We start from the raw sequence: 24572 nt of genomic DNA, 5'->3' as shown, positions 1-24572 counted from the left end.
AAAAATGTAGAGGTTCATACGACATGTTTAACATACCCCCTGATGATATTTTATTTCCTTCTGACTACTACTAAGTTCAATATCTTCAGAGATGACAGTTTGCACTAGAAAAAACCCAAAATCTCTATTAGTATTAACATTTTTAAGTCAAAATAAGCTAATTTTTCGTTTTCCCCCTTTTGTAGGACAGAATAAGTAACCCAACAACCATCAAGTAGTCTTCCCTGCAGTCTTGTTCATTCACCATTTTCTGCATCATTTATGGAACTTTCTTTTCCCCTTCTGGCCTCGAAACTGTGTACAGCGAATCGAATACAGTATTTAGGTCGGAACTTGCACCAAATGGTTGTTATTAAGTGAACTAATTAGCCTCTTTTCAAGTATGGTGTACATGTTCACCTGAACTCGAATCTCCATAACCGTCCCTTAACTTGATACCAGATAGCTTTCCTGATAAAGACTCTGCAACATCAGTTCCTGCTGTCATAGCTCTGTTAAGATCTTTATCCTTTTCTGCATTGTAGAAGCATCCTCGATTTTTGGCACTGATCACAAGTTTCATCCACACAGATCTACTATTGGTCAAAGTTGTTCCATTTCCTACTACCCACAGACAGTACCTACATCAAACAACCAGGAAAAGGTAAACTTCAGAATCAAACATCATCTTGTTTCTTTTATGGTAAAAGTGTGACACATACTCCGTACCTTGCTCTTGTTAGGGCTGCATTTGTTCTCTGGTGATTGGAAAGGAAGCCAATTTCTCCATTCTCATTACTTCGAACACTCGAAATTATTATGACATCCTCCTCTCCACCTTGAAATCCGTCAACAGAACGAACACTCACAGAGAAACCAGTATCCTTGTATTTGGCATATTTCTTACCAATTTGTTCTTGAATCAAACCAACTTGACCCTTGTAAGGTGATATTATTCCAACACTTACTTTTTGACCTGAGGTACAATACCCTGCACAATGAGACAACGTTGGAAATTAATGCTCGCTTTTGCCTGACTTTCCTGAACTTATCAAAACTTATTTTAGTTATAAATTGTACTTGGGTAACCCTTGTTTTTCCTGAAATAAGTAGAAATAAGATGGACTTTGTAAAATAGTAGTCTCACCCTTAAAGAGTTTTGCAACAATTTCATTCACTACCGCGGCCTCTACCAAGTTTCTGGGGCTATAACCTTTATCGAAATTCTCTTCTCCTCTTACATTGATGAAAGAATAGGTTCCATACATGTCTCCTTGAAGAAAACGCTTGCAGTAGGCTTTTTCTTTCACATTTGGAGCATCTATAATCTGTTTCCCATAAAACTCTTTATTAGGGAATAGACTAATGGAAGGATGCATCCTGTACTGAATTTTAAGGAGATGCTTCTTTTTCCCGAGTTTTGCTAGCCTTTCAAACAAGCTCCGTCCAAAATCAGCATATCCCGCAACCTAAGAGATCAAAGTGAAGGTCAGAACTTAGAAAATGATTACAGTTTTAGTATTTAGGCATATAAAAACTGTTTACTGTTTACAGACATCTTCTGACCTTGCTCTGAACCATTGCTGGTAGCTGTTTCTCATCGCCTATCAAAACCACATTTTTGAGCCCTGGAACTTGAAATGGAATCAAGGACTCACATTCTTTCAACTGTGCAGCTTCATCAATGACCAACATTTCCACTGGTGCCAAGGTTGTTTTCATTTTAACAGCACTCGAGGCTGTGCAGAAAATCAAATAACTGTTCTGTAAACAGAAATCCTTGATTAATTGTGTGTCAGGAATCCCAGAACATGAGAGAATTGGATGAAAGAATTGCTTAGGAAGGGAATTCAGAATTTTAAGGATCTCAATCTTCTTAATTCTAAATATCTGGTCATGATCGATTCTTGCTCGTGCTTCTCTAAGTTCTTTAAGCAGATCAAGCAATCTTATCATTTTCTTCACAACATCTAATGTAATGAATGATGTTGGCAAGTTGGTGTAAAGATTCTTCGTCAAGAATGCTAAATGTTCATCATTAGAATAGAATCTTTCCTTCAGAAATTCTTCTAATGACAGTATCTCAGAATCCTTGACCTGGGGTTTCCAAATCCAAGAAGAAAGCCATGAAAGCAAAGAAGAACCACCTCTGTTTTGCAAGTACAGTTTGTATTCCTTTTCAGGATCTTCAAGTAAAGCAATCATTGAAATCAAGCTATGCGTCCAACCAGTAGTAGGTGAAAGGCATGTGGAAAGAACTTCAGCTCGATTGTCCAAAAACACGTTTAAGAGCTCATCGTGATCATCCACCTTCATTCTTTCACGATTTCCAAACAGAAGCACATCACCCAAGCCATACGTAATGTACTCGGACTGTAAGAGCAGCCCCATAAGCCTTTTAGCTACTTGCAGAACTGCTATGTTTGTAGGAGCGCAAACTAGTGTCCTGCATCTTGATTTGAGAAGTGAAAACAAAAGGGAAGCAGCTGTTTTTGTCTTTCCTGTACCAGGAGGACCCCATATGAGTTTAACACTGTCTTTTTGGTGTGTGCATCTTCTCATCAAATGAACACTTAAAACAGCAGCTTTTTGGGATTTATCTAGCTTGAAAGGTTCGATTTCCCCTCGTACTCTTGAATCCACAGCTACAAAGTTCCCAACAGAGACGCATATACTGCAGTCCTCAGCTGTCTGTTAACACAGACAAGGTCATAAGGCAGGCGAAAGGAATCCAAATACATGAAAAAAATGTAGTTCTGATTCTTTTCGGCTTAATTTCAGTTTCAGGGCCTTATTTTTCAGTTCAGTTTAGTTTAGTTCAGGAGCATTCAGTTCAATTCATCTCAAAAGAACATGCCTTAGTTTACATAAGGGAATTTTCGATTTTGGATACCCTCAGGTTAGGCAAAAGTGGAATTTTATTTAATCTCAGATACCAAAAAATGAAATTGTACCAACAGAAGAGCGCGGTAGAAAGACAAAGAAGAAGTTACTTACATGAAAGTTAGGCTTTAGAACCTTCAGAGCAAGGTCCATGCTAAACCCTTGAGGATAAGGGTTAAGTGCTTCCCATATCCTCAAATTCGGGGTTAAGTTAACCAAATAAGTTGCAAAAAGTCTTACGCGCTTGTTGGCTAGTCTGGATAGCAGTTCAGGATCAACTTCCCTGGATAACTGAAACTGTGTTTTGTCAGAATCATCTGTTGTTGTAATAGGTCTAACAACCAAGGCAAGAATTATTGGTTTTCCAGACAGCTGATCATTCAAATCTTCAATCCTTCGCGGCTTTCTAACTGAAATAACAATGAGGTCCCCTGGCTTTGGCTCATAATGTGCTACACTGAAACCTGTAATTTTTCTGGTTGAAATGTAACACTGTAATGGATTAGAAGCCTGGTTATATGCATACATATGAATATTTGATATCTCGCAAGCAGGAGCATGGCCTACGGATTCCATTCCAGAGCATACACCCTCACGAGTTTCCTCAGCAAGCGGGATTTTGAACGCGCTTGTGTAGTCAGTTGTTGATGAAAACACCTCAGGAATGCGCTTCATCTGTTGATCATACATTTTGCAAAATAAACTGGTTAGTTACTCTGCACAGATACTTAACACTTTGCTAAAATGTGATATTGCGACATTTGGGTGTGAAACACAAGCAGGTGTATGAGTATGTTTTGTTATAGTCAATATACACTTCTCATTGCACAAAACCTTTATCTCATATCGTATAACTAAGATATAATATAACTCTGTCTAATGTGATATTCTGTTAACTAGGATAACTACGTTATCTGTCACCAAATACATATGAAAATGATATTGCATTTTTTGGACATTACTCCCAATGACAATACCATAATTCGAGATTTAACTAAGAACAATCAAACAGATCATAAACATTTGAAATTAAAGCAATTTAGAGATTATGTTGGGATGTCTTGAATCTATTTTAGGGTTTGAATCTAATTTATGTTCCTATTGGTAAGCCTATTTTTGGAAAAGTGTATGTATGATTGTATGAGCTCCTTTAGGGGCCATTTGGTTCGGGTATTGAACTGACACGGTTTCCTTTAATATGAAGTATGTTGTTTGTTAAGACTAACTAGCTTTTGAGCTTGTTCAATGAATGGACAATTATATAGTGGGTGTTAAGCCGTCTTTTAAAGTGCTAATTTTATCGAGGGCTTGCGTTTTTAGTGGGAATAGATGAATCATATAGAGGTGAAAGTTGAAAAAAAAAATAGATGGTGAATTAATTTGAGTGTTACAGAGGGAGATGGAGTGACCGAGTGGAAGCGATTGAATGAATATATGAATTAAATTGTTACTTGATGTTTAATGAGGAAGATGGAGTGAAATGGGTGTTGAAACGGTAAATATTTCGTATTACAAACAATAAAATGAAAAGTTGAAAAAAAAAACAAATTTTTGGATGAAAGATATACGAGGGTGACATGTGTCAACTAATCATACTTCATGGTAGGGTGATACGTGTCAACTAATCATATATGGTTATCCTTTCTAAATACTAGGTATTGATTTGTCATTCCCTTTACAGTTTACACTCTTCTCAAGGTAAAACATAAACTAACCATTCTACATTTTCAATTCCTTATGTAAGATCGTCATCCACTCTGCTAGTTGAACTTATCACATTTTTAGTGAACCACAACAAATTAAGTATACTAAAAATGAACTGTATAGATTGGAGATTGTGACAATGGCTACCATATTGTTCTTGATATTGTAAAATTATCCTATTACCTCGGTTCCTTGAAGTTCTTTAAACTTATTATTTGCATGGACTCTAATACAAATTAATATTTAATCACTAACATACAAATTAATATCTAACAGGATCTTACATGATAACGTCTAGATGTGTATAATAATCAGAATTTATGGTTAAAGTTTTCATATTCGGACACATGCAGATTCCAACTTTGGAACCTATGCATCCATCAATTCATACTAGTACTCCGTAGTCCGTAGCAAGTATCAAATCAAGAGATGAAAGAAACGAAAAAGTCGAAATGATCAAATACAGTATATATAATATACCTTATCCTTGTAAAGATTTTTGTTGCGAATGTCTGAAAAAGACCAAGAAAACACCATATCCAGCAAGCTTGCCTCTTCTATATCAGTAGATTTCTCCATCTTCAAATATAAAATGAGAAAAAAATTGAGTGTTATGAAAACTTCGACTAAAAATGTCTAAGAAAAGTTTTTCAATGATCTCTAATTCGAAATCATTTAGAAAAAATGTATTATCAAATTTAAGAACAATAATGATAAAAAAGACAGTACGATGATTCGAGGTTGACTACAAGGTAGGAGTAAACTCTTTAGTAAAGTCGTTGCTATTTTCATCAAAAAGGAAAAAAAAAAAAAAAAAAAAAAAAAAAGGAAAAAAAAGAAAAAGCAAAAAAGAACGTTAATGCTTTAAAACAGTACGGTTGATTAATCAAAGAGGAAAAGTGAAAGGGTAATTAGCAAAAAGGAGCTACTTCTAAAAGCAAAAACATCCATGCTAAGTTTAAGGAAATTAATGAAAATGCTTAATTAATTTGCGATTAACTAAGCATATTACGAATTACATACTACTATTTCCTCTTTTCCTTTTTATTTGTCTCGTTTAGAATATTGGAAATTACCACTGATAACCTTTTTCCACGGTATACTCTTATGGTTCATCGATTTATACGTTGTATGTGTATCCCATGCGTTTTAAATTTTACACATTGTATCCTTTTAGTTGCAATAGTTATCATTTTTTATCCTTGCCGCCAACCCATTGTTAACAAGTTTCGTTATATTTTTTTAAAATTAAGATCGATTTTTCTACTTTAGCATTTAGTTAACAACAAACATAAGATTAATTATAATATAAAAATAATGACATATTTACACGTTGGATTAAGAACAAAGATAAAATTGACTATATTTTACGAATATAGGTTTACTGTGTTTAATATTTCAAATATATGGGCTCCATGTATAAATCAAAGCAACAATTTAAGGAAACCCCAAAAATTTAAGAAAAGGTGGAAGTAGTAGTGATGAATCTGATCAAAGGGTCCCATATAAATGGCTATGTGGTAGAAGAAAGGTGGAAGAAGTAGTGATGAATCTGATCAAAGGGTCCCATATAGATGGCTATGTGGTAGAAGAAAGGTTAAAAAGTAATTATTTTGGGAATTATTGGATCTTTATGCAATATTGAAGGAAATAGCTGTAGAACTAATTTTCTTTGCTCCGAAAATAGAAAACCTAGTAAGAGATATTGTCTAACTTCATTCAAACATGACAAGAATTGAGTGATTTATCTTTGTCTAAAACTACAACAAAAAGATCTTTCTCATTCATTTTTAATTTGCAGAGAATAATATAATAAATGACATAAAATTAAAATAAAGGTCCTACCGGGAGTCGAACCCAGGTCGCTGGATTCAAAGTCCAGAGTGCTAACCACTACACCATAGAACCTTGGATGCTTTTAAAACAAAATGAATCATTTGTAATACATCAACTCAAAATGATCGGGTGTAAGATGGAACGTCATTAAATAAGATAGAGGATGACGTATTCATTTTATGTATATTAGTGTATCCCTTGAGGCTTGTGCTGATATCTTCGAACATGTAAATCATGTTGAAACCTATTTCTTGGAATATGCAGTATGAAGAGTTATTTGTAATATATCCGTTGGATATATACTCTATTACGGAGTATATATAATTAATTATTCGAATTATTAAGCTCCATTTGGTAGGGAGTAAAATATTTTCCGAAAAAATAGTTTTCCTCTATTTTTAATTTTACATTGTTTGGTTTGCGAATGAGTGTAAAATCATTTTTTCCTAAAAATAAAATTGTTCTTTCAATGATGGAAAACCACTTTTTCCTTCCTTTTGCCTTATCTCTCTTGTTTGGATCACTATTTGCTTACTTTCCCTTCATTTCCCTTTTGTTTCTTCATTTTTCTTACATGGAACCAAACAACGGAAAACTAATTTTGGAATTGTGTTTTCCACTGTAAATTGTTTTCCATGAAAATCATTTTACACTGAAAATGTTTTACACCCAACCAAACAGAACCTTAAGATTTCTTAAGTAGTATGGTGTTGATTTTCTAATTTTCTATGATTTAGACTAAATGGTCTTTTATTCTGTTAAGGTGTTGAAGTTGAAAAATCATACTCCCTCCGTCTCTTTTTGTTATTTACGTTTTTCTTTTTGGGCGTTCCAAAATGTTCTTTACATTTCCTTTTATATTATCACATAAATTCTTTAATATTCTATCAAAATTTGTGTCAAATAATTATTTTAACCAATTAAATTTATTGGGTCATTTAATCTCTCACACTTTTTCATTGGGACATTAATATTTCTCATTTTCCCAATATCAGAATTTTAATAAAAGGGAATAAGTTGTCACCATCATTCATATTTATATATAAAATTCAAATTAACAATCACCAAATGTTCACTTGGAACCATATTTAACTTCAAGTATTTTTGTTTTCCAAAGTTGGAAATAAACTGTAACATCGCAAAATTGTAATGCAAAAATTCGGTTAAGGGGTCAAATAAGTTTGGCAAGTATAACGGATCATTCTCAAGATAATGTGTATGTGATCCAGTTTAGAGAATTCAGATGTTATGCGTCATGTACTTAACATGAATTTGAACCTGTTCCGGTGTTGTAAAGATGGAAACAATGGGCATCGAATGAAGGCCTTTTTGTAGGTGTTGAATATCTTGCTTGCTTGAATGAGTCGAGTCCGAATTCACCTGCACAAGAGTAAAGTTACTAGCCTCGGGGGTGTTTCCGAGGAAAGCCCCTCCGATGCCTAAGTAAGAACGATGCTCGAATTCTAGAGAGAAGTTCTCTAGAAAAGTAGTCTTAAGGCGATAAATTGGACGTACCTTGAGAGAAGTTTATAGTGTTTGCATAATAAATGCCCATAGGTCATTTATTGCTATTGGGCCTTGGGCCTTAATGGATGGCTGAATAGCCATAGTGGTAGGTTTGATGCTGTTGTTTAGAGCCATTGGGCTTTGGACTTAGTGGCCCAATTGAATATCAATTGGGAGCCCAAACAACATGCCCCCCAGACCCGGTCCATTTAGAATTAAATGGGTGGGTTTCCAGTTGTCAGAAGTCCAAAAGTTCCCTCTCTTTTTTGAAAAGGGATGATTTGCATTGATGACAAGTGTTGGGACTTGTATTGTGTCGTGGAGATCGTGGGTTTGAAAAGAAGTTGATGCGCCTCTTTTTTCTATAAATACTGGGCGCTTAGCTCCCTTCAAACTTTTACTTTCTCTCTCTTTTAAACACACTTCCTCTCTTTTTCTGGCGATCGCAGTTTTCGAGTTTCTTCAGATCTACGGAATTCAGTCAGCTCTAGACTTCGGGAACTTGTGTCGTTCGCTTTGTCGGCGAATTCCGCTTCGGAAAAAGGTAACTTGTTTCTGAATTTTCCTTACTTTTTCGTTCTTTCCTCTACTCCTCAATCTAAACCCTAGACCGAGAATTCGCAACCATGGCAAAGAACAAGGGCAAAAGTAAGTTCGTCGTTGGCTCCTCTAGTGAGAGGGAGGATGTGCCTTCGGGAAGGGCGCAGAAAACTTCGAGGGGTTGGCCTTCGGAGAAGCCGGTGGAGAAACGCTCGACTGGTTGGGACGCCTCCAAAGACGGTGCTGTTGGCGGGTCTGGTGTGTCTGAACGCGCTGCTTCTGGTAAGAAAGCTGGTTCTTCGGGTGTCCGCCGTCCTTACCCTGAGTTTCCAGTTCATTGGACTGAAGCTGATCCGAAGGGTAAGTATGCTCCTATTTTGCATGAGACCACCAAGATCGATGGTCCGTTGGAGAAATCAGTTAGTGGTGACTGGTTAGTGGAGGCGAAGCTGGGGAACTATCATCGGAAGGTCGAGGAGCTATACGGAATCCAGCATGCCTTGGGGTACTGGTGTGAACTTCCCGATCAGGAGCGTCCTCGGGTGACTCATCCGCCGAGGGGGTTCATCTCTGTGTACACTCATCATTTGGAGAATGGTCTCCGCTTTCCCTTGGATCCGTTCATTTCCGAGCTCCTGGTGTCGTACAACATCAGTTTGGCCCAACTTACACCCAAGTCTATGAGGCACATCATCAGATTTAGATGGGTGTGCGACTTTGTTAACTTTCCCTGCTCTGTCTCCGTTTTTAGGGATCTCCACGATCTGTCTTTCAACCATGCTTCCAAGGGTGATGGGTATGGTTGGTGGACCATCATCAACAAAAAGTCCCGAAGGAGAGGGGAGCCGAACTATATTACGGCATACCCTTACCTTAGCTCCGACCATAAATGGAAGACGGAGTGGTTGCTTGTTCGCGTGCCAACGGATCCGAAGCACCCCAATTTTTATCGCCCTCCAAAGTGGTTCGTGACTCCTGATCCTGACATGGTGGGGGTGGCTGCTCCGGATCGGAACCATCAGCACTACGTGGATCTCCTCCAGTGGTTTTTGGCTCGGGAGGACAATTATAAACTGCCGTCTAGCTGGCTCCCGAACCTTAACTACATCTTGCGGGAGGACATTCTTGCTGTCGCCGGTCTCAACAGGATTTTTGACAAGGGTAGGTGTCTTTCGGCTGGGACCGTGTTTCAGTGAGTTTGTCCTCCTCTTTTTTCCTTCGTCTTACTGATTCGTTTTGTAATTTGTTTTTGCAGAGTACGGCTTTAGCTGTCTTGATCCTAAGATTTTGGGCATCTCTTCGGATCTGCGAACTATTCACGACTCGGCTCCTGATTACAAGTTCGGGAAAGAGAATCCTCGTAATCCTCGCCTGAAGGATTACGTGTTGTCTCCTTCGGGTGTTGCTCGGATATCCGAAGTTCGAGCTGATCCGTGGGATTCTGCCTCCTCTCCCGAAGCTGTTCCAGTGAAGGTCGTGCTTCCTGTTTTAAGGACAACTTCGGATCCGGTGAGTGTTTCTATCGGCTCGGTTTTTATTTGTCTTTACTTCTTCTTTGGTTGGCCGTCGGCTAACGTCTTGGTCCTGGACCATCTTTTTAGGGTCCTGGGACTGACGCTGTGCCGCGCGCCGTTCCTTCGGTTTCATCCCCGGCTCGGATAGATATCTCTTTATCTAGGAACCGGGTACTTCACCTTTTTTCTTTATCTCCTCTTTTGTCTTCCTCTAAGTTTATTGATCCTTGGTCTCCTTTTCTTAGGATCAGAGGAAAAGGAAGGGTAGCACTCTTCTGAAGTCTTCTGCGCATCCGAAGAAGGCGAAGGTTTCTCAGTCCTCGGAGAAGGTATTTGCTCTGACTTAGGAGCTTTCTTGTAGTCCGTATTTTCCTTTTCCGAAGCTGATCTTTGAATGCTTGTTTTGTAGGAAACGGCTTCGGAAGACATGCCTCCTCCCAAGAACCTTCTTCACTTTATGCCCTTGCCAGGGCAGAAGTTAAAGATTGTGGTGGTTGCGGAACCGCCGCCCGTGGATCAACCGTTGGCTGAGGAAGATACCATCCCCTCTCCGCTGAAGCCGTCTACTGCTTTAGGGATCGAGATCCAGGATATCACCAAGGTGATGGAGGCGATCGAAACCGACTCTGTTCCTGGCTCGGATGTCCCTATCGTGGCCGAGGAGAAGAAGGAATCTGCTGACGTTCCTCTCGAAAGAGAGAAGTCCAGATAAGGAGATGGTGGATCTCACAGGCCCCGATGTTGAGGTTCCCGAGGCTGAGAAGGATGTTCCCTCTGCTGAGGAGGAGAAACCTGAACAGGGTCTGACGAGGAAGAGGCGCCACTCAACTTTGGGTTCTACTTCGACTTCGGCTCTGGACAGGTTGATCCATGCTGACCCTTGCTCGGACGTTCCGCTGAAACGGATCCCCGAGGAAGTAAGGGAGGCGATGGCTCGGTTTGCTAGGGCTCCGGTTTTGGGAGAGAATCCCCTGGCTCACGTGGGATCTTTAGTGGGTCCCGAAGCTGCTCGGGAGAATCTACTTCGGGCCAATCCGCAGTGGAGGGTTCCTGGAGCTGAAGAGAGGAATCCGGCTATGATGGCCCAGTACTACCTGAATGAGGTAAGTGTTGGATTTTTCTTTGACTTGTCTCTTTGTTTTACGTTTTTCCTACTTTTGCTCATCTTTTCTTCGCTCCCAGGCTGTCTTCTGGTCCTCGTTCGCTTCCGAGTGCAGCTCGGTTGAGGAGAGACAACTGAGGAGATATCAGGAGACTTATGCTCGTGATATTCCTATCTTGGACCAGAAGGCTGGGCAGCTCTTCTCCGAGCTTGTGGAAGTCAAGCAGATGTATCTTAAGTACAGTCGCGAGGCTAGAGCTACTGCTGAGCAGATCGGGACCGAAGTTGGTAAGCTCACCTTCCGAGTCGAAGAGGATGCTGAAAAAATAGCTTCCTTCGACAAGGAGAAGAAGGATATGGCCGCCAAGTTTGCGAGCGAACTTGAAGAAAAAGACAGACTTCTCAAGGAGATGACGTCTAAATTTGAGGCGGCTGATAAGGAGAGCAAGGATGCGGAGGCGAGGCTTCAGCAGTTTGTCAAGAATCGGGAGATGATTCAGAACCAAGCTGACAAGGTGCCTGTTCTCCGGCTGACGATCCGAGAGAAGGATGAGACCATTCGGAAATTGGAGCAAGAGCGAGCTGACCTCTATACTGCTGATCAGTGTAGAGAGCAGTACTGGAATGGTATCCTGGGTGCTCGGCGCATGTTTGCGAAGCACATGCCTCATTTCCCTTGGAATGAGAAAGTTCCTCTCTGGATGCGGGCCCATGATCACTTGGTGGAATGCCAGGTTGACCGAGACGAAGCTGAAGCTGAACGTCAAGCTGCTCTTGCAGAGGCTCGGGCCTAGAAGGCGAATTCCGAAGGTGACACTACTGCTGGGGGTTCTTCGAAGGATGCTTCCCTAGGGGCTGTTCCTGAGACTCCCAAGAGTTAGGGATTCGGGCAGTCGTCTTCTTCAGAGTCGGTCGGTTCCAGTTGAGGACTTCCGAATGTGTGCTTGCCTTTCCCCCTTTTGCCTCGGCGCTGCGTTGTACTTGTTTCTTTTTGCTTTTTAGTACTTCGGTAGGCCGGTATTATCTGTTGATGGCTGCCGATTTTAAATGTTTCATTTTGTTTTCAATTTTTGAGGGTCCTCGGGCGTGTCCCGAGTTGTTTGATGTATTTGTACTTCCCCCGAATATTGAATAAAAAATGAATGTTCGTTACTTAGCTGCTTCTTTTCAACTTTTTTGCGCTTTCCGAAGTTTTAAGTCTGCCTTTGAACTTGTAATTCTCGAGCTTCTTTGTGGATTTGTTGAGAGATCCTTTGATCTGTAGATCTGCTGAGAGACTCTTCAACTTTGTGAGTTCTTCAAATCCGTAGATCTGCTAAGAGACTCTTTAATTTTGCGAGTTCTTCAAATCCGTAGATCTGTTAAGAGACTTTTTAATTTTGCGAGTTCTTCAAATCCGTAGATCTGCTAAGAGACTCTTTAATTTTGCGAGTTCTTCAAATCCGTAGATCTGCTAAGAGACTCTTTAATTTCCAGACTCTTCAGATCCGTTGATCTGCTAAGAGGTCTGAATTGTTCTTCCGATCTCTTGTGGTTCGGAAACCTGGGCAAGAGATCGTTAGTCTGCCTCTTAGTTATGACTTTGGCGATCCATGGATCTGAGCCGAAGTTTTATAACTTGATTCGAGCGACTGTTTGTTGCGAACAAGTTTTATCGAGGTATCGCGAATTCGAGGATTCTGGACGATTCCCGAAATGCGTGATTTGGTCATTTCTTGTATTTTATCAAGGAATGGGCAAAGTCAACCTGTTTTTAGTCTCGGATTGATCAGATCCGAGGCAGCATGCATAAAAAAGGACAATGAACTTTTAAAATATAGAGATAGGTTTAATGAAACGCATGGTGCCACAAAGGCTTTCCTCTTCTCATTAAACAACTTACTTGGCTTACAGAGAGGTCATACAAAATATTTCTTGAGAACATCGGTATTCCAATGGTTCTTCAAGATTGTTCCATCTAACTGTTTCAGCATAAAAGTGCCTGGCCTTTTCTCGGAATGGATGATGTATGGTCCTTCCCAGGTGGCTGAGAGTTTGCCATGGATCCGTCCTTTCTGAACCGAGGCGGCATTTCTGAGTACTAGATCGCCGACTTTTAGGGGTCTGGCGTTGACTCTTCGATTGTAATGCTTGTTGACCCTCTGCAAATAAGCTGCGTTGAGTGTCCTTGCATCGTTCCGAGCTTCATCTAGTAGGTCGAGAGCTTCGGACAGAAGTTGGTCGTTGCTTTCTCCTTGGAGTCCATCATACCTGTTGTATGCCTGGATCCTCAAGCTTTCTGTTCCGATTTCTACAAGGATGACAGCCTCGGATCCGTATACAAGGTGGAACGGTGTTTGCCCAGTAGCTTCTTTCTCGGTGGTCCGAAGGGACCATAACGTTCCGGGTAGCTCTTCCAACCACTTGTTTTTGTCATCCTCGACTCTCTTCTTGAGTGCGTTGAGGATGAGTTTGTTTGCAGCTTCAGCTTGCCCGTTGCTTTGTGGGTGGCAAACTGCTGAGTACGCTAGGTGTATGCCGAACTGTTTGCACCATTTTTGTAGCGGGGTGTTGTCGAACTGTTTCCCGTGGTCGAAGACCATTAGTCTTGGTATGCCGAACCTTGTGATGATGTTCTGCCATATGAACTTGCGGACCTGAGGTTCGGTGATGGAGGAGACAGCTTCGGCTTCGATCCATTTGCTAAAATAGTCGACTCCTACAATCAACCACTTCTTCTGGTTCGTAGCTGAGGGGAAGGGACCAATGATGTCTAACCCCCACTGTGCGAATGGTAAGGGATATAGTGTTGATTGTAAGGTTTGACCTGGTTGATGGATAGCTGGTGCGAACTTTTGGCATTTCTTGCATTTCTTTGCCATGTGTTTTGCTTCGGAAACCATAGTGGGCCACCAATATCCGGCCCGAAGGGCTTTGTGTGCCAATGTCCTGCCTCCGATGTGGTTTCCGCATATCCCGAGGTGGATTTCCCTTAGGATATAGTCAGCGTCTGTTGGGCCCACACATTTTAGCAGTGGAACGGAGAATGATTTCCTCATGAGCTCTCCTTCGGCGTCGATGATGAACCACTTGTTGAATCTCTTCAGTTTTCTCGCCTGTAGCTTATCTTCGGGAAGTTCTCCCTTTTCTTTGTATGCAATTACTGCGTCCATCCAGCTAGGTTCGGTACGTAAACTGCATACTGTGGGGGGTGGCAAGTCAATGCTTCTCTCTTGGTGAACTTCCACGTGGACCGACCTGTTTAGGTCGATGAGTGTTGAGCTTGCGAGTTTTGACAGTGCGTCTGCTTGCGTGTTTTGTCCTCGGGGAATGAGAATGACTTCAAAGGATCTTAACTTTGACGTTAAGGATTTAATTTTCGCTAAGTAAGCTGTCATGCTGGGCCACTTGGCCTAATACTCCCCTCGGATCTGGTTGGCTACAAGCTGGGAATCAGTTTTGAGACAAACATGCTCGGCCTCCAGGGATAAGCAAAGCTCTATCCCTGCGATTGCGGCCTCATATTCGGCCTCGTTGTTAGTTACTTTGAATCCGAACTTCAATGCATACTCTATGCTTTTCCCTGTTGGGGGGATTAATACAACTCCTGCTCCTGAGCCGTTTACTGTGGAAGATCTGTCAGTGAAGACCTCCCAAGTGCTTTTTGTATCATCCAACATTTCTTGGTATGAGCACTCGGCCAAGAAGTCTGCCAGTGCCTGTGCCTTGATGGCTGTCCTCGGCTGATATTTGATGCCGAACTCTGATAGCTCGAAGGCCCAGGCAGCCAATCTTCCTGACCTCTCTATTTTGTCGAGTACTTTCTCGAGTGGCTGGTCGGTCAGTACTGTGATCTGATGGGAGTCGAAGTATGGCCTCAGTTTTCGTGCAGCTACCACCACTGCATATGCAACTTTCTCGATGAGCGGGTACCGAGTTTCGGCCCTTGTGAGTGTTCGGCTGGTGAAGTAGATTGGCTGTTGCTTCTTCTCTTCTTCCCGAAGAAGCACTGCACTGACGGTTCCGGGGCTGACTGCGACATATAGATATAGGGTTTCCTCTTCCTTTGGTCTGGCCAGTGTTGGCAGTTGGGCTAGGTGGGCTCTGAGTTGTTGAAAAGCCTCTTTTTGCTCTTGCTCCCATATCAGCTCGGGGTCCACCTTCCTCGAAACCCCCTTTTTCTTGATTGGTTCTGCTTCTCCCCCGGGGAGGCTCTTTGGTTTTAGTGCTTTGAAGAAAGGGGCTCCCTTGTCCGAGGCTTTTGATATGAACCTTGTTAGTGCGGCTAACCTGCCAGTTAGCCTCTGCACGTCTCTCTTGGTCCTCGGCTCGGGTAGATTTAACGCTGCTTGGACTTTGTCCGGGTTCGCATCGATTCCCCTTTCGCTCACCATGAATTCGAGAAACTTTCCTGACTTCACCCCGAAGACACATTTTTTCGGGTTCAGCTTCATGCTGTATTTCCTCAGATTTCCGAAGGTCTCGGCCAAGTCCTTGACATGGTCTTCCTCCTTAATGCTTTTTACGATGGAGTCATCCACATAGACTTCGACGTTCCTCCCTTTCTGGTCGGCGAAGACGTGATCAACTAGCCTCTGGTAGGTAGCGCCGGCATTTTTCAAGCCGAAGGGCATCATTTTGTAGTTGAACACTCCTGCACTCGTGATGAATGCTGTCTTCGCCCTGTCGTCGGGGTGCATGAACACTTGATGGTAACCTGAAAAGGCATCCATGAAGCTGAGCAGTGCGTGGCCGCTGGTAGAGTCGACCAATTGGTCTATCCTCGGCAGGGGATAGCAGTCTTTGGGGCAGGCTCGGTTCAGATCTGTGAAATCCACGCACATTCGCCAAGAGCCGTTTGCTTTCTTGACCATCACCACGTTGGCCAACCATTTTGGGTACATGCATGGCTCGATGAATCCAGCTTCCTGCAACTTTTTCACCTCTTCGGCGATGGCTTTGTTTTTCTCCGAGGAGTAATTCCCCTTCTTTTGTTTGATTGGCCGAGCTTCAGCGTTGACGTCCAGCTTGTGACAAATCAACTTCGGATTGATCCCTGGCATATCTGCTGCTGACCATGCAAAAATGTCTTTGTGATCCCTGAGCAGTTGGATCAAATCGATTCGGAGCCCCGAGCTTAGGCCCTTGCCTATTCGGACGCTCCTGTCTGAACCCTCCTCGAGGAAGATATCCTCCATTTCTTGATCTGGTTCGGGAGATAGGGTTTCGGGGCGGGCATCGACCTCTGCGGGAGATAAGCTGCTCGTGCCTGCTTTCCTCCTTTTTGCCTCGTTCTCCTCTCCTGGAGCATCTTTCTTTTCTCCCTCAGCCTCGGAACCGTCTCCTAATTTGGACTTTCGGATGGCGGTGTGGCAGGTTCTTCTTGCAACCTCTTGATCACCTCTAATTCGTTCGGCGAATCCTGCGTCCGAGACGTATATCATCAGCTGATGGTACGTGGAGGGGACTGCCTGCATCTTGTGAATCATGGTTCTTCCCATGATTACGTTGTATACGTAGTCGCAGTCCATCACCAAAAATTCGTCTCGAAGGGTTTTTGCTGCTTGGCCTTCGCCCACTGTGACTGGTAGGGTGATCTTTCCTCGAGGGATAGCTGCGGATCCGTTGAATCCGATCAGGGGGTAACTGACTTTCGTCAATGCTTCCTCTGACTCCTCGAGGACCAGTTGCTCGAAGCAATTTCTGAAGATGATGTTGACGACACTTCCTCCGTCGACCAACACTCTGTGTATGTTGTGGTTATTGAGGTCCATGGAAATGACCAAAGGATCGTCATGTTTATACTGGACTCCGAAGCAATCATCGGCAGTGAAGGTCATGTTCGGGGGGTGTGGTTGGTTATCTCCCACTGCGCTGAAGTTGACTCGATGGGTGAGAGCTCTTAGGTGTTTCTTGCTGGTCTGGCCAGACTTCTGTCCCCCGAACACCACTAGGATGTCATTCTTCTTGTGCCCTGTTGCTTCGTAGACCCTTTTCTGGGGTTGCTCGTGTTGTTTGCCGCTTGCGGCCTTTTCTTTTTCCTCCCTTCGGTCTAACAAGTATTGCTTCAGATAACCTCGGCGAACGAGGTCCTCAATGTTGTCTTTCAGCGAGTTGCATTCTTCAGTGTGATGACCGAAGTCATCATGAAACTCGCACCATTTGTTCTTGTTTCTCCGAGCTGGGTTGGACTTGAGCTTCCCTGGTAGTTTCCACTTCTCATCATTTCTGTTGAGGCTAAAGATTTCTTTTCGGGGCAGAGTTAGTGGAGTGTAGTTAGCGTATTTGGGTTGAAGTTCACCCTTTCTCCCGTCTTTCTTCGGGCTCATTTCTCTAACTCCTACTTTCTCCTTCCCTTTCCTTGAGCTGCCCTCGGGCTTGCTCTGGACATTTTTTGTGTCTCTCGGATCCGACGATCCTTTCAACCTTGCAGCAGCTTTGTTGAACTCTTCGGTTCTGATGAATGCATCAGCCATTTGGAGCACGTCGGCTATTTTGGAGGGGTTTTTCATTGAGAGCTTGTCAAGGAATTTCCCTTCCTGGAGCGCGTGCTTCAAGGCGAAAATGGCCACGTCTGGCTGCAAGTTTGGTATGTTTGTTGATTCCTTCATGAATCTGGCCATGAATTCTCTTAGACTTTCGTCTCTTTCTTGTTAGATCGAGGTTAGTTCTGCTGTGGTTCGTTCGGGGCGATTGTTGCTCACGAACTGTGTGCAGAATCTCTTTTTCAGCTTCTTCCAGCTTTTGATCGATCCCTTCGGCAGCGATCTAAACCATTCTCCCGCCACTCCGGTTAGCATGGTTGGGAAATATTTACACCAACATGCTTCGAAGTAGGGGCTCAAGAACATTTGTTGCTCGTAGGAGATGACATGATCCCTCGGATCTGTGATTCCGCTATATGTCAGGTGTGCTGGCAGCCTCACCTTCGGGATTTCTTCCATGATCAGCTCGTCCGAGAAAGGGGATGACGTGGGAGTCATGATTCTTTTCCCGAGTCTAGCCCTGATGCCTTCGTTCGCCGAGGTTCTGTGATTAGAACGTTCGGGCGTACGATGGGGGCTAGGGGTTCGATCATGCCTCCTGTCTCTTCTTCTTTCTCGGCTACTGACCTCGGGTCGTTCGCCAGATCTGCTTGACTCGCCTACCCCGAGCCTCGTATGGATCGAAGGTCTTAACCTTGAGTGGACCGAGGGCCTCAACCTGATGAGCACCGAGCTTCGGATCCGAGTGTTACGAGTAGTCGATTCGCTTTGGAGAGCTGTTGGAGTAGGCGTTGGTCTTGCAAACCAATCTGGTTGTTGTTGTGCCCTTTCTTGGGTGTCCCACGTGCTTTCCATCCATCTTGACGTCAGGTGTGTTCCTGTCAAGGGAGGGAGCTCTCGTTCGGGTCTGGACACCTCTACACTGGGCGGCTCGTTCAGCCTTCGCCTGGTCCTCCTCTCCTCTCTGCGGCCTTTTGCCAATCCTTGCTGCTTCTCATTGAAGAGGAAGTTTTGCATGATGGTCAAGGCCGCAGTGAGTTCTTCCCTAGTTGGAATCGGAGGTCCTGCGTTTGTGGCGGTCGTAGCTCTGCTTGGCTGTGACCTCGCCACTGATTGAGGGTGCTCTTCGTTAGATTCCGAATCTGACCGCACTATCATATCGTCATCATTGTTGTTGACAGCATCATTAACCATTTTTCAGAAAGAGGTGGTTAATGTCTTTCAAAGGCTTTGAAGTGTTCTTCCCCACAGACGACGCCAAATTGTTCCGGTGTTGTAAAGATGGAAACAATGGGATTCGAATGAAGGCCCTTTTTGTATGTGTTGAAGATATTGCTTGCTTGAATGAGTCGAGTCCGAATTCACCTGCACAAGAGTAAAGTTACTAGCCTCGGGGGTGTTTCCGAGGAAAGCCCCTCCGATGCCTAAGTAAGAACGATGCTCGGATTCTAGAGAGAAGTTCTCTAGAAGAGTAGTCTTAAGGCGATAAATTGGACGTACCTTGAGGTGTGAGCCTTGGCGGCCTATTTATAGTGTTTGCATAATAAATGCCCATAGGTCATTTATTGCTATTGGGCCTTGGGCCTTAATGGATGGCTGAATAGCCATAGTGGTAGGTTTGATGCTGTTGTTTAGAGCCATTGGGCTTTGGACTTAGTGGCCCAATTGAATATCAATTGGGAGCCCAAACAAAACCTATTAATATATCAGATTAACATGTAACAAAAATGTTGGGTGAAAAATCCTTCTATAATTTTAATTTAATCCATCAAGTTAAGTATAGACCACAAATGTTGATCGGAGGGATTTTACATGTTGTATGTGTTTAGCTACAATGATTGTTATAAAAAAGTTTTGGTTTGAACGGAGCTCCATTGGAAAAATTAATGAACAAAGAAAAAGTGCAAAAGTTAATACCAATGAACTCGAAGAAAGCGGTTAATCTATAACAATTATTAAAAGAAATACCGATGACGTTATTATTGTCCATGTGGCAGACTCACACTAAAAATTTCCCCGCCTAAATTATTAGATGATGTCATTGCTTTTCTTTTCCCTTACCTAATCTATTTCGTTTTAAATTGGAAAAAATTCTCCACTTCCCCAATTGTAGAGTAATTAATGCCTTTCCTTTCCCAAAAACTTATAGTTTGCTTCTGAAATTTAATTAAAGCTAATGCTTACAAAATTTAATATCCTAAAAAGAATTGATTATTTTTTATAGGATTTGAGCAGTGGCGGAACCAGAAATTATTCATAGGGGGCAAATTTTAACATTTAATTTTTATAACACTGAAAAACAAAAATAAAATAAGAAAGCTAAGTATAAAATTGAGTGAGCTAAGAATCAAACCTTGTACCTCTTTGCACCTCCAATTTTTAAGGAAAATAACCACTTGAGCTATACTAGACATTGCTTTTATAGTGCATATTTAATACTTGAACATATCATGGGGGGCCATGGCCCCCGCCAACCCCCTAATTCCGCCCCTCATTTGAGGGGATTATTGTTACGGGTCAATGATGAATTTTCTAATGTAGATATTTATTCATTTTCACCTCATCAATTTTGATCGTTGTAAATGGCTTATTTTTGCATTCTAGTCTAAGACGACAATTGCAAGGTATGCTCATTTTTTTCTTCTTATCATTCAAATTAGCCTTTACGAGCATCTATTTGGAGATTTTGTCATCAAGTGTTATACATATATTCTATTTGGAACACTCTTTTTGTATATTGTTCGCGTAACTGAAAATTTTAGTTGGCAAATAAAGAAAAAGATATATGGATGTGTTATTTATTTTGTTACTCTTTATTTTGTTATACGGATGTATCTTAAAGTTGTGTCTTAAAGCTGGCTAATATGTTCCGTATTTTGTTAAATGGATGTATCTTAAAGTTGTGTCTTAAAGCTGGCTAATATGTTGTATGACTTTTACATATGAATTAATTTGTTATTTACAGAGTACGGTTTAAAATTTTCATTTCAAATAGCATGTAAAAGTGTATGCGACAATAATTAACTTATTAGGTTCCACTGTTTCAAATACCATCTTGGTCTAATCAAGTTTAAACATTTAATTTGATACGAAAATAATGTAAACAAGTTTTGCAACCGTGCATCGCACGGGTACTAACCTAGTATTGTTATTATTGTGTACTCCCCAGTGTGCAGTACCTTAGGGAAATGAGCAACACTAGGAGGAAAAATCTAGTTATCCGCTTTATGATCATTACTAAATTCACGAGAATTTGTATGCCACGATTTAGGATAATCACGAGAAGTTGTATGCCACAATTTAGGATAACCAACATTTCTACATCCAACTTGAAACATCCCATTGCTAGGACACAAAAAATGGATCGAACTTAAATGAAAATTATCGGTATCAAGTAACGAACGTGTTCTAAGATCGGATTTTAAGACACCAAGTCATCATATTGAGGATGTTTGGATTGAGCTATACACCACATATCTATTTTGTAGATAACAAGTATGATTTAAGATCTTGGATCGAGTAAGCAAGCCATACCCCATTACTTTATATACTAAAACAGACACCAGGAATGACACATGTCAACTCTTGGTGAAAATTTTTCCCGCCAAAACTTTTTGCCCTTTTTATTCAATTATTCTTTATTTTTTGCTGAAAAAGATTCAGCATATTTGATTAAAATTTTATGAATTCCTATTTATTTTGTTTTTAGTATAAATTTTCAATTGTAATTTTATTTATCTTAAAAAAATATTTGTTCTTGATATTGTCACCTTAACTTTATTTATATTCTGGAAATCTGTCAAGATTTTTTATATTCCATATTACTTTCTTTTTGAACAACTTTTTTGTTAGTCAAATATTTTATAAAAATGATAAAATAATAAATTTAAAATATCCATATATGTACGGAAACTAATCTAATGACTAAATCATTGCTATTATATAGGAGTAAGCAGGCCCGGCCCTGAACCGGCCCAAGATTGGACACGGAACAGGGCCTCCTGGTAAATGAGCCCCAACATTTGATGTAAAAAGTTAACAATTGTAGAAAAAAAAAGAAAAACAATGATATAAATTTCAAAAGGTCTTGCGCGCACAAGGTGTACAATAAATTTATTGTACACCAAGATAACTTTAACCATTTTCTTTGTAACTTTAACCTAGTTTTGATTAACTTTTATATTAGTAAAAAAAAATTGATAGATAAATATTTTAAATGGTTAAATGATTAATTTTATACATTATTAGTGATTTTGAAGAAATAAGTTTTACTAAAATGAAAAAATTTATCACTTAAAAATAGATAACTTTTACATATATAAGCTTAACTTTTAAGCATTTTGGGTTAACTTTTACTTTGGTGTACAATATTTATTGTACACCCATTGTAAATAAGAATTTGTGTATAAATTTGGACACATTTGTTACTACACCAAGTAAACTAAAAAAATGTTGCCTGCAAAAACTCAGGTCTACCACCACCTCCACCACCACCGTTCCCCGGTGGTTAAGCAGGTGCTTGCTGTCCTGCTTAGGGATGGCCCGTTTGATGCCGCCACCTTTTCCGCATCATTCCAGTGGAGCACCCAACCCGTTTCTGACATCCTCCGCTCCATACCCACATTCTTCTTCACTCCCACTCGGTCCATTGGCCGTCAACCCAACCACAACCGACACCGTGCTCCGCTCAAGCAGCGCGACCTCCGACAGGAGTCTGTCAAGCTCCAAAACTGTTCCTTAGTCCTTGGTCCGGTTGCCCATCGAGACCCTACCCGTGTTAATCACGGCGTCTTGAAATCGACCCAATTCTTCTACTGGGTCGAATCCCATGGCGGGTTCACCCACAACGAAATGACCGTCAGAGAAATGGCCATTGTGTTGGCTAAAGCTAATAAATTGTATGAGCTGTGGAATTTTCTCAGGGAAATGAGTAGGAGAGGAGATGGTGGACTCATAACTACCATGTCCATCACCTGTTTGATAAAATGCTTAGGTGAAGAGGGGCTTGTAAATGAGGCAATGCAGGCCTTTTATAGAATGAAACAGTTTCATTGCAAACCAGATGTTTATGCTTATAACACTGTAATCTTAGCACTGTGCAGAGTTGGATTCTTCGTGAAAGCCAAGTCTTTGCTGCAGCAAATGGAACTACCAGGGTTTCGTTGTCCGCCTGATACGTACACCTATACCATTTTTATAAGCTCTTACTGCAAGTACGCATTGCAGACTGGATGTAGGAAGGCGATCAGGCGGAGGTTGTGGGAAGCAAATCATTGTTTCCGGTTGATGTTGTTTAAGGGTTTTGTTCCTGATATTGTCACCTATAATAGCTTGATTGATGGGTGTTGTAAGACTAATAGGATTGAAAGAGCCCTTGTGCTCTTGGAGGATATGATAAAAAGGGGTTGTTTACCAAATCGAGTTACATATGATTCTTTCATTAGATACTATAGTGTGGTGAACGAGATCGATAAGGCTATCGAGATGTTGAGAAGAATGCAGGGAATGAATCATGGGACTCCTACGACTAGCTCTTATACACCGATTATTCATGCTTTGTGTGAAGTCGGGAGGGCTACTGAAGCTTGGGAGTTTCTTGTACTACTTGTCAATGGAGGTTTGATTCCTAGGGAGTATACTTACAAGTTGGTTCTTGATGCCCTAAATTGCAATGGAAATTCCAATCTTCTAGATGAAGGAATCCGTAGAAAAATTGAGGATGGTATACTAGGTAGATATAGGCAGAGAATGAAAGCTAAACCCTTTATGAACCGAAAAGGTTATGTTCTTGTAATCGAAGATCAATGATTCCCATGTTTTACTGAAATGAGTACTCCGTAGTAGAAATTGGACAAAATATTGCTTAGGTTTTTTAGTACCATACAAATGCTCGCATTAAAAATAAAAATAAATTTTTATTTTGACGGATAACGAATTCTGTCCAACAACTCCATTAGTTGATCACCTGAACTCGAATCTCCTAGATCGTCTCTTAACTTGATACCAGATAACTGTCCTGATGCAACATCAGTTCTTGCTGTCATATAAGCATCCTCGTATTTTGATAACCTTTCAAACAAACTCCGTCCAAAATCATCATTTTCCGCAACCTAAGAGAAGCAGATCAAGATCAGAACTTAGAAAACTAGTTACAGTTGTATTATTTAGGTATATCAAAAAGTGTTTTCAGACCTTGCTTTGAACCATTGCTGGTAGCTGTTTGTCACCGCCAATCAAAATAACGTTTTTCACGCCTGGAACCTGCAAAGGAATCAAGGATTCACATTCTTTAAGTTGCGCAGCTTCATCAATGACCAGCATTCCTACTGGTTTCAAGCCCTCAGTTTGCAATTTAGCAGAACTCGAGGCAGTACAGAAGATCAAACAGAAATCTTTAATTGCTTGTATGCCAGAATACGACGGATTTGGAAGAAAGATTTGTTCAGGAAGTGACTTCAGAGTTCATTTTTTCTTGCTGCAGGGTCATAGGCATGATTTACTTCTTGGAGAATTTTCAGCAGATGAAGTAGTTTAATCATCTTCTTCACATGATCCAATGTAATGTATGATGTTGGTAGATTGGTGTGAAGATTCTTCACCAAGAACATTAAATGTTTTCCACTAGTATAGAATCTCTCCTTGAGAAACTCTTGTAATGTCAGTATCTCAGAAGATTCATCCATTTGATCTTTGTTCTTGTCAAGGTTTTCTCAATGACTTCCTTAAGTATTTTCTGTAGAGCTTTTCAGTATCTTCAAGCAAAAAAGACAATTAAGAACGTAAGTAAATAGAGAACACGGAGATTTAATAACAAACTATTAACAATGTGTTAGCTTAGCTACATCCTCAGAGGATAGGAAAGCCTTTTGATCTTGAGAAATTTACAACATACAAGTATACAACTAGGTTTTGATATTTCAAATCGTCAATCCTTCTTGGCTTGATATTTGACAGGTCACCTATTTCTTGCTCAAAATGTCCTCCATTGTTCTTGAAACCTGTTAATTTTGTGGTTAAAATGTCCTCAGGAGGCTTGTAAGATTT

At 41.2% G+C, this 24572-nt stretch overlaps 3 protein-coding genes and 1 non-coding gene across 4 annotated transcripts; 1 reads left to right on the top strand and 3 right to left on the bottom strand.

Annotated features, from left to right (window-relative positions):
* Window positions 1-24: 24 nt before the first annotated feature.
* On the bottom strand, window positions 25-5315 carry LOC110786068 (uncharacterized ATP-dependent helicase C29A10.10c). Its single transcript, XM_021990574.2, has 8 exons — window positions 5296-5315; window positions 5047-5145; window positions 2977-3537; window positions 1546-2670; window positions 1127-1448; window positions 709-970; window positions 400-620; window positions 25-294 (listed from the first exon to the last, which is right to left on the bottom strand). Exons 2-8 carry the CDS (start codon window positions 5143-5145, stop codon window positions 260-262), a joined length of 2625 nt encoding a protein of 874 aa, XP_021846266.2. The 5' UTR covers window positions 5296-5315; the 3' UTR covers window positions 25-259.
* Window positions 5316-6402: 1087 nt separating this feature from the next.
* On the bottom strand, window positions 6403-6474 carry TRNAQ-UUG (transfer RNA glutamine (anticodon UUG)). Its single transcript has one exon. It is a non-coding gene; the product is annotated as a tRNA-Gln (tRNA).
* Window positions 6475-21938: 15464 nt separating this feature from the next.
* LOC110786067 (pentatricopeptide repeat-containing protein At1g77405) lies at window positions 21939-23355 on the top strand. Its single transcript, XM_021990573.2, has one exon. The coding sequence runs from the start codon at window positions 21978-21980 to the stop codon at window positions 23334-23336; it is 1359 nt and encodes a 452-aa protein (XP_021846265.2). The 5' UTR covers window positions 21939-21977; the 3' UTR covers window positions 23337-23355.
* Window positions 23356-23443: 88 nt separating this feature from the next.
* LOC130469355 (probable helicase MAGATAMA 3) lies at window positions 23444-24166 on the bottom strand. Its single transcript, XM_056838573.1, has 2 exons — window positions 23721-24166; window positions 23444-23638 (listed from the first exon to the last, which is right to left on the bottom strand). The coding sequence occupies exons 1-2, from the start codon at window positions 23847-23849 to the stop codon at window positions 23444-23446; spliced, it is 324 nt and encodes a 107-aa protein (XP_056694551.1). The 5' UTR covers window positions 23850-24166.
* Window positions 24167-24572: the final 406 nt, after the last annotated feature.

The sequence above is a fragment of the Spinacia oleracea genome, chromosome 3 (assembly GCF_020520425.1).
Source record: "Spinacia oleracea cultivar Varoflay chromosome 3, BTI_SOV_V1, whole genome shotgun sequence".
Taxonomy (NCBI): domain Eukaryota; kingdom Viridiplantae; phylum Streptophyta; class Magnoliopsida; order Caryophyllales; family Amaranthaceae; genus Spinacia; species Spinacia oleracea.
The sequence above is the reverse complement of the archived record's forward strand: the minus strand, read 5'-3'. Positions and strand labels throughout refer to the sequence as shown.